This window comes from Scatophagus argus, chromosome 6 (assembly GCF_020382885.2).
Source record: "Scatophagus argus isolate fScaArg1 chromosome 6, fScaArg1.pri, whole genome shotgun sequence".
In the NCBI taxonomy this organism is placed as follows: Eukaryota; Metazoa; Chordata; class Actinopteri; family Scatophagidae; genus Scatophagus; species Scatophagus argus.
In genome coordinates, this window is record NC_058498.1 from 21,325,154 (window position 1) to 21,340,866 (window position 15,713).

The following is a 15,713-nucleotide window of genomic DNA, read 5'->3' on the forward strand; positions in this document are numbered from 1 at the left end:
GTATCATTTCAGAACCACATGGTTCACTTCCTTTCACTCTGTATCCACTATGTGTCTCCTCTGTGGTGCAATAATTTTCACTTTGTGTGTAGTACACCCATTTTACTGCCTCTAAGCAGAGAGCCAGCAGTCACCAAACCAAAGAACGTAAGCACTTGCAAGGAACAGTAATTTTTCTTTTTTTGTAAAACTGCACACTTCCCACAAAATACAAAGTTTCAATTGTCATTTTCTACAACATACCATTTCACGTGGATTGTAATAGTCTGAGGAAAAGAGTGTATCCACAGAGGTGGTACAAAGACAGTTAGAAAATTTTTATTTTCTTTATTCCCTCCACGTAATGTGGATGCAAACATGTACATCCTGGGTGAGGGCACAGACCCTCGTCTGTAGCAAAATGAATAGCTTTGTCAATAATTTATCAAGTTAACCCTGTTTTCAGTCTTACACACGCATCTACAATAAATAAATAAATAACTGAAACATGTAGAGATGGTAACTACACACTAAATAACCCATGGAAATAAAAACTGTAATACCTTTAAGGATTTTGTACACTAGTGCTGCCAGTGTATCCACAGAGAACAACCTTTCAGGTATAACAGTATTGCTCGAATATCTCACTAGAGATATGATCTGCATGGTATTTAAAACCCCCTCTGAGCCTTTCAACTCCAAACACAATTGGTTAGGTTTTTTTAACCGCTTGTCCTACATTTATTGTGTGTCAAACAATTTAGTGAAATGCCCAAGGCTTTGACTTTTTGAAGTTGCTCTTAATATCATTTAATATCAACTAATGATATAGGTCAAGACTCACTTTGTCGTTTCTGAAAAACATTGTAAAAAAAGATGCAACATATGGGTCTGTTTCCTATAGAAACCTAATTTGCTGCAGTGTATCATTTGGTTTCAGTGGTATAAATAAAAAAATATCTAAAAAATAAAAATTTTCTCTTTAAAGCCAGGAGCATAATCTTCTTAAGTAGGTATGGATTTTAGCAGTGGTAGAGCAAGTTATCAGGTCCTTTACTGAACTTAATCAAAAATACCAGTAGAACAATGTCATTAAACTTTGTCACAAGTAAAAGTCCTTCAAGTTCCTGTATAAGTACAGAAGTAATATCTGAAGATGTATTTAATGTAACAAATATGTCAGTACTCATTTTGCAGAAATGGTGTAACTGGTGTTAACCCCTTAAATACTGTTAGGTGGTTTAGTCCCATGGTTGCCAGTCTAGGGGTTGGACCCCTCCAATGGCTCATAAAATGAATTTTAGGGGTTGTGAGTTTAATAAGAGTTGTAAAAAATGAAAGTTCCACTGGATTCATTCATGTTCCTTTTTACTTTTCTTGAATGTTTTCTTTTTGTGAAATATTAGTTAATATTACCACTGTTGGTAAAACTACTAACAGCATCTAAAGTATGACAAGGAGCCTGCTTTATTTTCAATAAAACCAACCTGAGTTAACATGACTATGACAGAGTTTCAGGGTCAGGTCAGGATTAGTTTCTCAAACCTTAGAGAGCTCCCTCCAAAGCCACAGAAAAACACTGGAGGTTTCACAAACTAAACCATAGTCCTTATGAGGAATAAAGTCAGCTCAATGTGTAAAATTGTTGTAGTGGACCTTTAATTTCAAAAGTAAGCCTAAACCATAGCTTTAATATGAATGTAGTGCAGCAAAAAGCACATCTGCCTGTGAAAACTATAAGGCAGCAGAAAATATAAACACTCAAGTGAAGAACACGTGCCTCAAAACTATAATCAAGTGAAGAACTTGAGTAAAAGTACTACTTTCCCCAGCTGAATGTCAGTGTATATTTTGCACATGTGTGAAGTGGTGTTGATATCATACTTGTGTGCTCCGCGGCTTGTAGGGCGAGCTGCTCTCCAGGTCTGCCAGGATGCTGGTGAGTGAGTCGATCTCAGCATCCAGACTGGAGCGTCTCTCCTCCAGAGTCTTCTCTGGTCCTTTCATCTGTGGGCAAACATCGCATAATACTGTATGTGCCGTGCAATGAATAAACTTACCAAAGCAGCCCATAGTGACTCACAAGTTAACTTACTTTGTCTGACTGCACTCAAAAGTTAAGAATGGATAACCATCAATGACGAGTAATTCTGACTATGTGCGGCACGGAGACATTCTCTCCGGATTTTTTCACATTTATTACACTCTGGATTACAGTCTCTGAGTTCACTTTTCACCTTGACCTCAGACATTCATGCTGAAAGCCGCACATCAATAGCAGAGTTTCTCTCTGGGAGAAATGCGGTGAGAAATAAGAAGCAACGTATTGTCTCAGAGACAACTTTCATAAGATAGTGCACTATTCACCTCGTGCTTTTCAGCGCACTTGGCTTTACTGTATCTCATGTATTATTCATTATAATCTCGTACAGCAGCATTTCAAAGGGTTCAGATTTTTACGGCTAATGTCAGATATTTTTGATTCAATATTTTTAAACATGTTGTTATATATATATTTTAAGATTTGCTGTGATTTCTATTTAACTATTATTATCAGAGGAAGCTTGAAAGCTTCAGTAACAGGATCACTCTAGCAGGCTGAGACCTCACTGATTTATTCATCTGCATTTTTATCACTTCAACCTAAGAGAAAACACAACTTCAACACATTAAAAAAAGACGCAAAATACCTTGGAAGAGAAAAACAAAACTGTTGCACAAAAATCTGGAAAGAAGTTAAAATGATCTGACCATTAGTGACACTCAGTTTCCTACAAAATTCCCGGGAATTTCTTCATGGAATGACAGATATATTTTTAGTCTTCTGAACTATGCTGCAACTGCAAGAAGTCTTCTTGCAATTGCCTGCGGGGGCTTTTTGAGTTGGCTGGATCAGTGACTGCTTCTTATTCTAATGTTATGTGTTTGGATTACCTGTCACAATCTATTACAGGCAGGCTTTGCCTCCATTTGGAGCAGAGCTGCTGCTTGGAAACATCTAAGGCAATCATGAGCGGGGGTAAACAAAGCAAAACACTAATGGCTTGTCTCAAATCAACAAACGAAAAACAGGCAAACTTGTTTAACGGTCATAACGAGGAGGATGAAAGGAAGCATTGCAGTCTTTGTGATGGGTTGAAATTTGCCGTGTAGGGCTTCGTGATGTGGACAACAGCCATGATAAGAACTAGCTGCTTTTGTCTTTCTTTCTTTTGTTTGCATTAACCTGTCATAATCCAGACATCTCTCTCAGTCAGGGTGATGAAGACAGGAAAAATTTTTTCTGCCCTCTTCTGAGGAAACACCATTTCATCACTCATTTATTCATTCAGCATGTGTAATTTCTCTGCTGAGGCACAGAGCACGAGATAGAAAGACATTGTGATTGATATCTATCCCTTTTTCTGAACGGCGCCTCCAATTAAAGAGTTCTGCTCTGGCTACAGGACACATAATTAAGATACCAGTGGTGAATTAAAGAATTACATTGCATTGTCAGGGTGATTCTAGAGCCAATATGATAGGAGAAGAGAAGTTAGAGATGAAAACAGTACAGCACTTTTTAAACTAACTGAGCACCTCATTTTTTGTGTAATTTCAAGTCTCGTATATCTTTTCCTTCTACTGTCTGGAACGTTCAGAAGAAAAAGACTGACTGACAGAAATGGCAGCAGTAAACAGGCAAAGAAACTACAACAGCGATTGCCTGGTTATCTTTGTTACCAAATCCACTTAGTTCCTATCGTTGTTGCCCTTTAACAACCAAAAAGCCATTTTTTGATGTTGTAAGTAAAGAGCCTCATTTTCAATTTGTAATTAATTATTCAACTTAAAGGATGCGTTAACTTTATTTTTTTAAGCCTATCTGAAAACAACAGTAACATGCCCACATGTACTTTGAAACACGTTTTGCCCGCTGTAATAATGTCTCCGGTTCATGTGGCCATTACAAGATTCATTTCAATGTACGTGACTGGAGACAAAGAATACCTGATATCTCCAAAATGAATCATGTGCCAGATGTGACCAAGTTCTGTTTCATAGTCAGTCATTATAAATTTGTTATTGTTTGGATTAAACTTTGCAGAAGCCTTATACAAATTTTAGTGTCTCCAATTACACTTCATAAAGGTTGTGTAGTTCCAGCTCCAACAGATCTGGTATTATAAAAAAGCCACACTGGGGAGTCCATAGTAAAAACATAGACATTTTGATTTAAAAGATCTCTAAAATGAGAAATACATTTTAGTGAAGGCTTCTTTAACTTCTATCTGCTCATTTGTCCCCGTCTCTCTGCTCAGTCAGTTCTGAATGTGTTAACAGAAAGCAGCTCTGACTGGCTCAGCCTAACATGCTGCTGGTGAAAAATAACCATATAACAGAATTGTAACTGTCATTGCGCTGCACTTTTTAAAACAATGAATAACAATGAGAGGGCCAACAGTTTACATTAAGGTCATAACACCACATGAACGGACATACACTTCTTATCTGCCTCATGCAGTACTCACACTGTCTAAGTATACAGCTTGTGTGGGAAGAGCGGTGAACTTACATGCATTGCATGACTTATTTAAATTATGTAACATTCTGTCTCCAAACTTACAAGGGAAGCATTCATTTAGGATAGAATACTGGTCAGATCAAATTAGGGGCTTGTGGAGGATTTCTTTGCCCTGCTTACACTGAACAAAGGAATGTGAAGCACTTGGAGGATTTCGCAGCAGAGGTCAAGTGCTGAGAGTGTCAGTCAGAGTGCAGAGGCCAGATATCCTGGGAGGGACAAATGCCTGTGGTTATAAAAACCCACAAAGCAAAGAAAAGTGACGAGGCTCCACCAATAGGTGTCAGCCTCCTATCCTCCCTGCATTCAAGCTCTGAAGAAAGTGTGCTTGTGTGTGGGTCCTGGAGTTGGGGTGGCTGGCTCCAGGCAGCATCTGGAGCTGGACGTTTCTACAGTTGGCTGCAACTCAAATGGACAGACAGTTTTGCTAGACTTGGTACTTGAACTCAGTGTAGAGCTTGGGGCTGTCTTTGCTTTCTGCGTTGACTTTCAGAGAGTTACTGTGAACCAAGAAAATTTAATACAGCCACATTTTCTCTCACCTGATAATCATACGAGTTCATCGGTGGAGGAGGGAAGGAACCAGAGGATGGCGAGAAAGCAGTTGAATCTTCCACAGGTGGTGGAGGGGGAGGGTAGTCCGCTGGGATGGACACACACACACACACACACACACACACACACACACACACACACGCACCAAGAGAAACAAAAACGATTATTCAATACTTCCTCTTTTCTCCTACATTCAAACTGTCACAGTTCTAAAAGTGCAGACCCCTGAATTTTATTATTTTATTGATTATTAACAAAACTAAAATACTTAAGAAAGAGTGAAAAACATTTGTACAGAGCTTCAAGACTATGGATAAAATGATTCATGTAAGCTCTTTCAGTTACACCAAAGAGACAGACAGTTAATAGTTCACATGATGCTCTGCACAGCCACGGTGAAAAGTACACAGCAAGGTCACTGAGGTTACTCTATAAAACTACTGTGTATGAATGGATCTGTGTGAGCTAATGTGTGGAGAATGTCCAGACACATCCCATCTGTTCAAAAAGCACACATATGAAATTGAACTTTTGGCTAAATATGTGTGTAAAACTGTGTAATATACATTTTTTTACAAACCTTATTTTACACACATGGTGATGTACAGTCTAAAAATCTTGTACAGTTGCAGGATTACCACAAAATAACGACCAATCCTTAAATTTCACAACCTAACGCATAAGGTTAAAGCTGTTGTAATCAATACCAATACATTAACAATGGCTTAACAAGACTGTGCAGGATGTGAAAGGCTTTGCTTAACTCTAACCAAATGTGCTTGAGCAACTTTCAGCTCATTGTTTTGGTTTTACAGTCAGTAACTCTCATCACTTCTGGCTGCAGTTTGTGGCTGCTTTGAGTGGAAAAGCTCAGCACCAGTCAGCAGATGGACAAAGTCAGCAACAACCTGCTGAACACACTGTAGAAGAGCATTTAGTAAAGAGAGGATAGTTCTCTCAGGAGTCGGCAGAGAATAAAAACAGGGCTAAAAGGAGAGCAAACAGGTTTAGGTTAAAGGATGTATACACTATGTGTCCACATTTGTCAGTCAATGTCATTTATACCTCCAATAGCTTGAACTGTATGAATATTTCCAGCTGCAGCTAAGGTTGGATGATCTGGGAAAAAGATAATATCATGACCTATTCAATAGCAATCAAGATCCACAAACTAAATTGCACTTTTTTTGCTATACTTTTAATGGTCCAAAGGGAGAAATTCAAAGGTTACAGTCTACAGGATATTTCAAACACAATACAGCCTTAATGGTAGTTCCTTTTAGGTACAAGCTCTTCATCCAACCTGCTGCTGCTGCATTATTTAGAATACATCACCCAAGGAAGAGTCACATGAATTAATTTGTTCACTCAGCACAGCCATGTAGTTGGCTATGTCACCCTAGTGGTTTTTTCAGGTAGTGTGGGTCTGCTAGTCAGTGAAGTTATGTAAAGTTTGGAAACAGACATAAAATATCGCAAGATCTCTGAAATTCACCTGAAAAGTAGATTGTGGACCCCTTCAAGATCGATCATGATCACAAGATCACGATTTAAAATCATCAGATTGCACACACGTTGTGATCAGTGTAACATAGCTGCATTGCTCACTTTCAGGACCAACAAACATAGGTAGGATATGATTTATTAAGGTAACTCTGAAGTCAAAAACACAGTAAATCTAGACATTCATAAATTTCATTAAGTTTTACGAGAGATGGTAAAGGAGGACCAGTTTGTTGAATAATTAGAAGTTTTAACCATTTGTGAAAATGCTGAGAATTATTCATCATAATTTGTCTCAAACTATAAAAATCAAGTGAGACATTCTGAAGAGGTTACACAGAGTGAGAGAGACAAAGAACTGGAGCCTTGTCATCCCACGTCAGTAGATTGACACACATAATTGCAGCAATTTGGTTAACTAAGAAGTACTAATCTGGAATAAGCATGTGTGTTTTTTTTTCTGAGATTGGAAATGTAAATGCTGTGTTACAAATGAGTTAGACTAGGTGTTTGTTCTGCCAGAGGAGGAGAAACAAGCCAAATTTGTAGTTCTAAAGTCCATGCTAATCCGAGGATTGCATCCAACCACATGTTTCAGACAGGATAAGGAGTTACGTGCCAAATTAAATTCTGATTTGGCTTCTCTTGGCCCAGGACTTAAGACTGAATCATTTGACCATGTACTTCTAAGTACCAAACCAGACATGAGCTTTGCAAATTAAAGGCTTTTATGAGACGTAATGGGAATTTGTTCCAATTCTAAGACTTTGATGAGTCCTGTTCAGAAATTCCATTTGCTTTCCATGGCTTTTATCTGTTTTCATTAGGATCTAATTGATGTCATCGATGTAGTTTATCCAAGGCAGCTGACCAAATTAATTAAGTGTGGTTTTCAGTTGCTTTGACGAAACAGCCAAAAGAAAAAAAAAAAAAAGAAAAGACAGGAATACAGCAAGATAATGCAGCATGGATAAAACTGGACACATGTCTGCATCTTGAACATTACACCATATCAGAAATTGTGAATATCGCATTAAATATTCCCTCTGGGTGCTTGAGGGCCTCCATGTGAATTGTTTATATAATAACCTTGTGACCTCCACTAAAACTCCAGAGTGTAACAGTTCCTCTAAACCTCTGGGAGAGAAAATAAAATATGCTGCTCGACAACAAGGCTCTGCCCCAGCCCTCCCTCCCCTCTCGCTCCGGCACAGATCCTTTCTGTCAGAATATAAGTCACTTGTAACTTGTGGCTTACAGAGAATTAAAACATTAAGTTTCATGTACATTTTTCTCGAACATCACAGATGTTTGGGATTTATCATTTCAGGAAACACAAGAGTTGTAAATGTTTCAGAGATGCATGTTTTATTGAAAAGGTCTTCTGTATGTGGAACAGTGGAAAGCAAGACTTTGAGCTCGAACAGAGATCATTAAGCATCTTTGCTGAAAGGGTTTTTTCTGGCTTTCTGGTTATTTTCCCTCCTCAACCTAATTTTTCTAGTATCTGTCCTCATGCCACTCACTTAGGACCGAAATGCGTTAATGTGCTGCTGTTAGACACAATCACTTGAAGTCTTTGCATCCCTTATAACCTTTCCAAGTAAAACAATTTTCTCTCAACCTTGAAGATGTTTGCAACTGATTCCATAATACTCATTTTGGCATTAACATTGTTCTACAAAGGGAATCATCTGCCCTTGAAAATACATCACTGTTAACCATATCTTTCAATGTGCCATTTAAATACAAGGTATATTTAGATAATCATGACTTTACTGGCTTCATCTACTAAAGATGCTAATTTAATTAAATACATAACAGGCACAGATAGTGTATGTGGGCGCAGAAAGGATGCATCTGCGGACTACCGCAGAAACTGTAACAGAGGCTGCCACTCAAGAATCGGCTGCTCAGCCACAGCAGGCCCTGCAACTCAAGCACAGACTAATCTTTGGCTCACACCCCATTGTCCTGTGATATGAAAGAATGCTGATGCTAAAACAAAATGGAAATAACTGTCCGACGCAAGTATTACCGTGTTCATAGCAGTTGCCAATCTGCAACACCTGTCCCTGAAAGTGGAACCTGTCTCTACAGTGCTGTTGGAGCAACCGTCGAGGCCAAAGTGTAGTTGAAATACGCCATTTAAACACAATACCTCATACTTAAGACATGTCCTCACTGTGGCTGAAAAAATATTACACAGCCAAAAAGAGATGAAGGCTGTAACTTGAAGGCACCCTGTGGAGTTTTCTTGTTAGCAAACAAAGGTATGTCTACATTTGGTATTTCTCACCAAAACTCACTGTGTATATAAATGAGGTCAAAATAACATTTTGAATGCATTTCCTTCTCCATACAATATTTGCAAATTGATTTATTTATTTTTTATTTTGAGTATTTTGGATTTGACATCATTTCCATCCATGCTTACATTTCTTTGCCCATCAACACCACTCAGTGTTGACAAGAATATGTATTTCATCACCTGTGTGCTCTTACATGTACATATATCATAAAAACGATGCTCCACTGCACTACTAGTGGTGAAAAGTTCCACTGGGTACCTGAAAAGGTACAGTGAGTAGGATTTAGTGGCACTGGCATTGGCTACATGTTGGACCTTTAAATGATCAACACTGCTGCCATGTTCATATAATGTTGGACAAGTGGTCAAATTTGCCAGAAGAAACCCAACTTTTTTGCAAATGTTTTCAATACACACATTAAAGCAAAAATATCTAGAGCTGTCAAAACATGTGGCTGTTTGAAATATTATAAAATGGGTGAATTAAAAAAAAACCATCATACTGAAAAACCTAACATATATAGTTTTGATAGATAAGGACTTGAACTTCTTTCTTTTACCAGAAAAATTTGCTGAACTGGTTTTAAAAGAGCTTCTTCCCTCTCACTTACAGTGTCATGGCAAATGTGGTTCCACATATGGACTTGAGTCCATCTAGATCACTCAATATTGTTATCCGAGTTAACTGAGCCATTTGAACCAGTATCACCAAGAAGCTAATGGTGAAACCCAACTCCAAAGTCCTCTTGGATCATACAAGTCTGAGTCTGCACAACTGAAGGTCTAGGCCACATATGTCAAACTGGTCCACAGGAGGGCCGGTGTGGCTGCAGGTTTTTGTGCCAACCAACCAAGAGCACACCGTTTGACCAATCAACTGTCTGAAGACGGAGATCAGTTGATTAAATGAGTCAAGTCTGGTGTGCTGCTACTTGGTTGGAAAGAAAACCTGCAGCCACACCAGCCCTCCTGTGGACCAGTTTGACATGCCTGGTCTAGGCGATATCCCCATCACTATAAAACACATAAGAAATGGTGTTTCACTTTCAACTAAATATTGGAGCAAAGCATAGTACTATAGAATGTTTGCTTCCAACACAACATCAAAAAATAGCAACATGTTAGATTGCTATGTGGTATCATATCTTTTGGATAAATAAAATCAATAGGATATCAAATAAACATAATATAATGTAACATTACTGCTGACATTCAAACTTTAAACTGCACCATTCATTGTCCTTAAAACCCACTCCACTCATTCATCATCAAGTAGTTGTTAGCAAAAAAAATTGCAATGAATAGCATAAATTACAATGACTAGCTGTGGTTCCTAACTTATTCATCATCGGGTGACTCAGTGATCTGACAGAGTCAGGTTAGAAAAAGTTCCTGCATGGCCAGACACATAGCCCACCCAGATAAGTTGGATCAGGCTGACCCAAGTGAGTGCGCAGGACTCACAGCGCCAAACAGACCCGGACCCACAACTGATCCAACAGACCCGGATCGGCTATGTTAAACTATTTGTTGCAATAGTTTCTTGCTTACAACTACTTAGAACGAATGGGATAGATTATAAAGAGATTATGAAGAATGCAATTTAAAATGTTGTATTTATATGAGTTGTTAGCGGCAAGTGCAGCCAAGGACTCAACAGGTCCTTGATGATGAAGAGGGGATTCATGAAATTGAGGTTATTTTTAGGATCAGAGGTAATTAACCAAGTGACTCAGGACTCGCACGTCTACTACATTGCATACACTGCAGGTGAGAGGGAATCACAGACCTCTTTGATCGGCTAGATGTTTAAGCTATTTCAAACATTTCCTTTCATTTTCTGTGAATCTCTTTTGTATCCTTTCAGCCTGTTTCAAACACACCAACATACATCACAAGCAACTATGTTTACTGTAAAATATGACCAAGGCAGTGGCACCACCTCCAGATATCAGTTTGCTGCATCACCAGTGCAGCAAACATTTCTGCTATTTATTCTACATTTAAAATGGGTTTGAGCAGTTAAGCACTTTCTGTTCTGCAGGTTTGTACAGTGCTTATGCTGTCAGGCTTTAAATCAGTGTGAACTAGGCAGAGTGAGAACGGCTTCTGTGCTGTGAATGAAGCTGGCTCCATTTGTGACAATAGGGACTTGAAAGCTCCAAGTGAGCACTAATGAGAGAAGCAGCAGGAAGACCTACTTAATACGACAACTTTGCCTCTCTTTATTGAGCAATTACTTTTAAGTAGCTTCTTTGTGAACAAGGAATCCTAATCAGTGATTAAAGTTATTTGAGAGGCTATAAGAGGTATAATTGGTTATCGGGAACCAGAGTACTGTTAACGGGAAGATAAAAGGGTGGAGACGGATCCAACTGTGACACTGGGACTAATATTAAATTTTGCAGTTTTTTTTAAGTAAGTGGTACATTTATAAACACTTCATTTACAGTATATGATGAACTATACTTGCATGTCCATCTGTAAATGCTTTGAAACTTGGGTCAATACATATCAACGTGTGTGTGTGTGTGTGTGTATGTGTGTTTGTGTGTGTGCGGATATGTACTTGCTGAGTAAACCACTAATTAATCATATTTTAACAATAATGTTAAAATATCAGATGTTAGCAATGATTAATTTTATGTTTACACTGCAATGTTCTGTGGGGAAACCTTTGGTTCTCGCAATCATGTGGATGTTCTTTGACACACACCACCCACCTAAACATTGCAGACCAAATACAGCAGTTCTATAAAGAGTACAACAGTACAACAGGAAACAGTTCTTCCCATCAGCAGCAGACTCCCCCAGCCGTCACATTTCGAAAACAGCTCAGGAATATCTCAATTACGACAGCAACAGCCTACAGATATCCCAGAGCCCAACCCAACTGAGAATCTATGAGATGCACAGGAGGGCTTATTCCAGTATTATTTCCGGTACTTTGTGGTCACTTGCATCTGAATGTTGGAATTTTTGGGTCCTGTGCACTGAGGGTGGGGTCTCCAACCTTTGGCATGGAAAAAAACAACTGACAATCATGCCTGCAGCTGTAGATATGCGATCTGATTTCAAGTTCACACAAGTCGATTCAAAACTGCGTTCTGTTGCAAAATGCTACAGAGAAAAGAAATATCAGAGAATAGCAACATTTTGCAGGTTGCAGATGAGCCTTTTTTAAGTAGTTCTGCTCTGTGAAAAGGATTAGAATGTTCTGTTAGGGCTGAGGGTTGAGCATATGTTTACAGATTTACACGTGTGCAATATTATCAGAGCTACACGTTTGTTAGCACTGGCCATCTGGTCTCTAAAGACTTAGGACAAAGCCTGGCACAACTGCCTTTCACATAATGTATCCACCATTTCAGTGATGGAAACTGTGAAAGAAAAAGCGGAAGAGATAAAACTGAAAAACACAGGGAGCTTTCTTCTATCAATGTGTCAAAAATTGTTGGCCACAACACATAAATTATCCCACACAATCTGAACTTGATTTATTGCTGAGAGTTGGAGTTACTGGTGTCACAAATGCTGCAGTGAGCCAAAATAAGGGCATATCAGTGAGACAATGTGAGTCCACATGTGTCAGCTCTGTTTGCATCAAAGCATTAGAATGTTTCTTTGTAAAACTTCTACAGTACCTGACCCCTAAAATCTAAACTATTTATATTTGCACAAACCTGAAGTAGTATGTGTTAGAAAGAAAGACAGGAGTGTCTTTCGTTCATTCAGTAACAAAAATCCATCATCCCTTCAAGACAAAATGGGCTAAGTGTTTTATGTGTTGAGTGTCAGTCCACATCCTTTATCTCCACAAAGCCATTCCAAATGTGCTGTGGAAGAGGTTGAGTGCACATTGTTTTGACATAATTATGGACCCATTTTATTCCATCTTCCGCTGGCAAAGAGTGGCTGAGCCCCGCTCCTAATTAGCATGATATGTATAGAGGAGTGATTTATGACTTCATTTGGTTTTAAGATGCAAGGGAGGGATTTGAGGTCTTTGGAGACATACTTGTTTTAACTGTGAAGGCGCAGACCAAAACTGGCTTCTGCTACTCTACAGAGAATTCCCATGGGAGGAAAAATTCAGATTAAGAACAACAGACGGGTTATGTCTTTGCGTGAAAGCAATGAAACAAATACTGTACAAAAGGTGAAGGGTTTGACACGAGGGTTGGCTTTTTATCTTAAAAGTCGAAACATCAAATGATCGCAACAATTAGTTCCTCAAAATGCAACGTAAGGTTTGGTGATGAGTGAAAGTGTGATTCATGAGAGGCGGAGGGGGGAGCGTGGCTGTCATTTCTTATCAACAAACAAGAGAGAGAGTAAATGAAGCCAGTCAAATGTCACAGCAGACAGTCACTGCTGTGCAAGCTCAGCCACTTTCATAACCTGTCCAAGCAGCTTCTTTCACACTGAGAATATACTGTAAACCTACATTCAGTTGATCAGCATGTGACAAAACATGCTATACACACAGCTTGGAACTTATATCACATGGCATTATGACCTTTTAAAGTGACATGCTTGTGAGGGGAATCCCAATTTAACAAGTAAAGTTCTACATTGTAAATGGTGACATTTAAACATAATTACCATTTAATGGATACTTGATGTAATTTGTTCATCTCTTTGACAGAGAACACTTTCATTGGGCTTGTTAACTGTTGCGATTGAGATGTTATCAAACAGCTTAAAAGCTCATATATATACGAGCTGTAAATGGCATAATATGATTTACTATACAGTAGGTCATGTATACAGTATATTAGAGCTAGACTAATAAATTAGCTGGGCTGATAATACGTGGGCCCGTATGAATATGTATGAATCTGTATGACCATTACATCGTTTGTACATCAGGGAGCACTGACAAGCCTTGTAACTGTTGAATGTCAGTACTTTAGTCTAAACATAAAATAAAACAAATCAAATCAATGTGATTCTTTTTGTAGCTATTGTGCATATTATTTTCATTTTTCAAGAGGGCACAATAGTTGGGCATATTGATGGAAGTAATTTAAGTTTTCACTTCTTTATAACCTTTGACATTTGGAGGGCACATTATGAAGGGCACATTTGGAGCCTATCCCAACTGACTACGGGCGAGAGGCAGGGTTCACCCTGGACTTGTCACCGGTCAATCGCAGGGCTGACACACAAGGACAGACAACCACACATGCATGTAGAATAGCCAATTAACCTAATGTGTATGTTTTGGGGATTGTGGGAGGAAGCTGGAGAACCTGGAGAAAAACCCACACAGGCACATGGAGAACATGCAAACTCCACACAGAAGGGCCCAGAGCAGGAATCCAACCTGTTTGCTGTGAGGCAACAGCGCTAACCACTGCACCATCAGCCCAATGTGCTGTCCCATAATTGTAATTCATCACTTTATGGCAGAGCATTTGATGCAATCAAGTAGAGGTTGAAAACCATGCCTTCACATGCACAATTATGTTCTTGAAATCTTACTCAGCATTAAATAATTCCTTTGATTATGCAGACAGCACTTTGAAAGAACAAACAGGATATGAAGAAAAATTTTTTCACAATGCTACGATAAGTACATAAGAATTGGAGAAGTGAAATTTCTCATTCTGACTGCATGGTGACTAACAACATGAAATGGTCTACAGTGTATTCAGAAAGTTCTGCACTATCAAAAACATCACAAGAACAAAGAGAACAACATAGAAACTTTGAAGCAATGAAAAGAATCGCGCTTTTTACTGATAAAGACTTTATACACAGTACAGGCAAAATACAAGTAGTTGAGGTATGTGTTCTGCTTAGATAAAAGTGGCCTTTGTATACGCTCAGAGCATGAGCCTGTGGTTTCTATGGGGACACTGACACACTCATTGGTGGATTTCCTGTAAATTCTCCTGGTGACACCCATGAGGGACTCTGACATAACAACCGGTAGTCAGTTTCGCCTCTGGCCAGTCAAGCAGGGAGGAATAAAAACAGCTTATGCACATGTTCAACACTTTTAAACTTTTGAGCTCTGAGCAAACAATTAGCAGGTTTCTGGTAACTTAGTGTGAAAACTTTGAACAGAAACAGCACTTCTCGGATGCTTGGAACTTTCACTATGATTATCTCCTTACAAGAACTTATTAACCTTCATAATGAGCAGCCAAGGCATTATGAGACAAAAAGACTTAAAATTAATTTATGTGGTGTTGAGGTTTTTGACGGATATCTGATTTGCAATATAGTAACTTGAACTGAATTTTGAATTTGAATTGAATTTTAATCACTTGATATCATATTTTTTAATATTGTGAATGAGGCTGCTAACAATGACTCATTCCAATATGAATAATTTCTTTCAGACATTCTTTGGTCTCATCATACGAATATTTACACTTAATAAAGAGAAAAAAAAATAAAAAATTCTGGACTGAACTCATTCTACGCAGACCTTTGATGAAACTGTTTGTGCTGTACTGTATAGCAAAATAAAAGCAGTAAATGCAAAGGACTGAGAAATCTCTTAAAATACTGATTAGAGTGTCATTTGCACATACTGAATAAAAGATATAAAATGAAAAGACATCAGTGGTATGGAATCAAAGAAGAACTACTTGTCAGAGTCATCAGAAATTGAGTCTTTGTCTATTTCGGAAACGTAACCTCTGTCCTCGACATCGTGTTTAACACTGTGCTCTCATGCCTAGTTTACACTGAAACAGAGAAGTCCCAGAGAGCAGCGAGCAGACTCAAACTCGTCATCAGTCAGCATGTGTTGATCTATGCAGACAGCTGCACAGAAATTCAATA

At 38.6% G+C, this 15,713-nt stretch overlaps 1 protein-coding gene across 2 annotated transcripts in view; it reads right to left on the reverse strand.

Moving 5' to 3' along the window:
* LOC124060616 (LIM domain containing preferred translocation partner in lipoma) overlaps window positions 1-15,713 on the reverse strand; it is a 137,373-nt gene that overhangs the window by 69,645 nt on the left and 52,015 nt on the right. For both annotated transcript variants that reach the window (XM_046391771.1, XM_046391772.1), the window contains 2 exons: window positions 5,086-5,186; window positions 1,864-1,986 (listed from right to left, as the gene is read on the reverse strand). In XM_046391771.1, coding sequence (XP_046247727.1) covers window positions 1,864-1,986; window positions 5,086-5,186 — 224 coding nt within the window. The remainder of the gene's footprint in view (window positions 1-1,863; window positions 1,987-5,085; window positions 5,187-15,713) is intronic.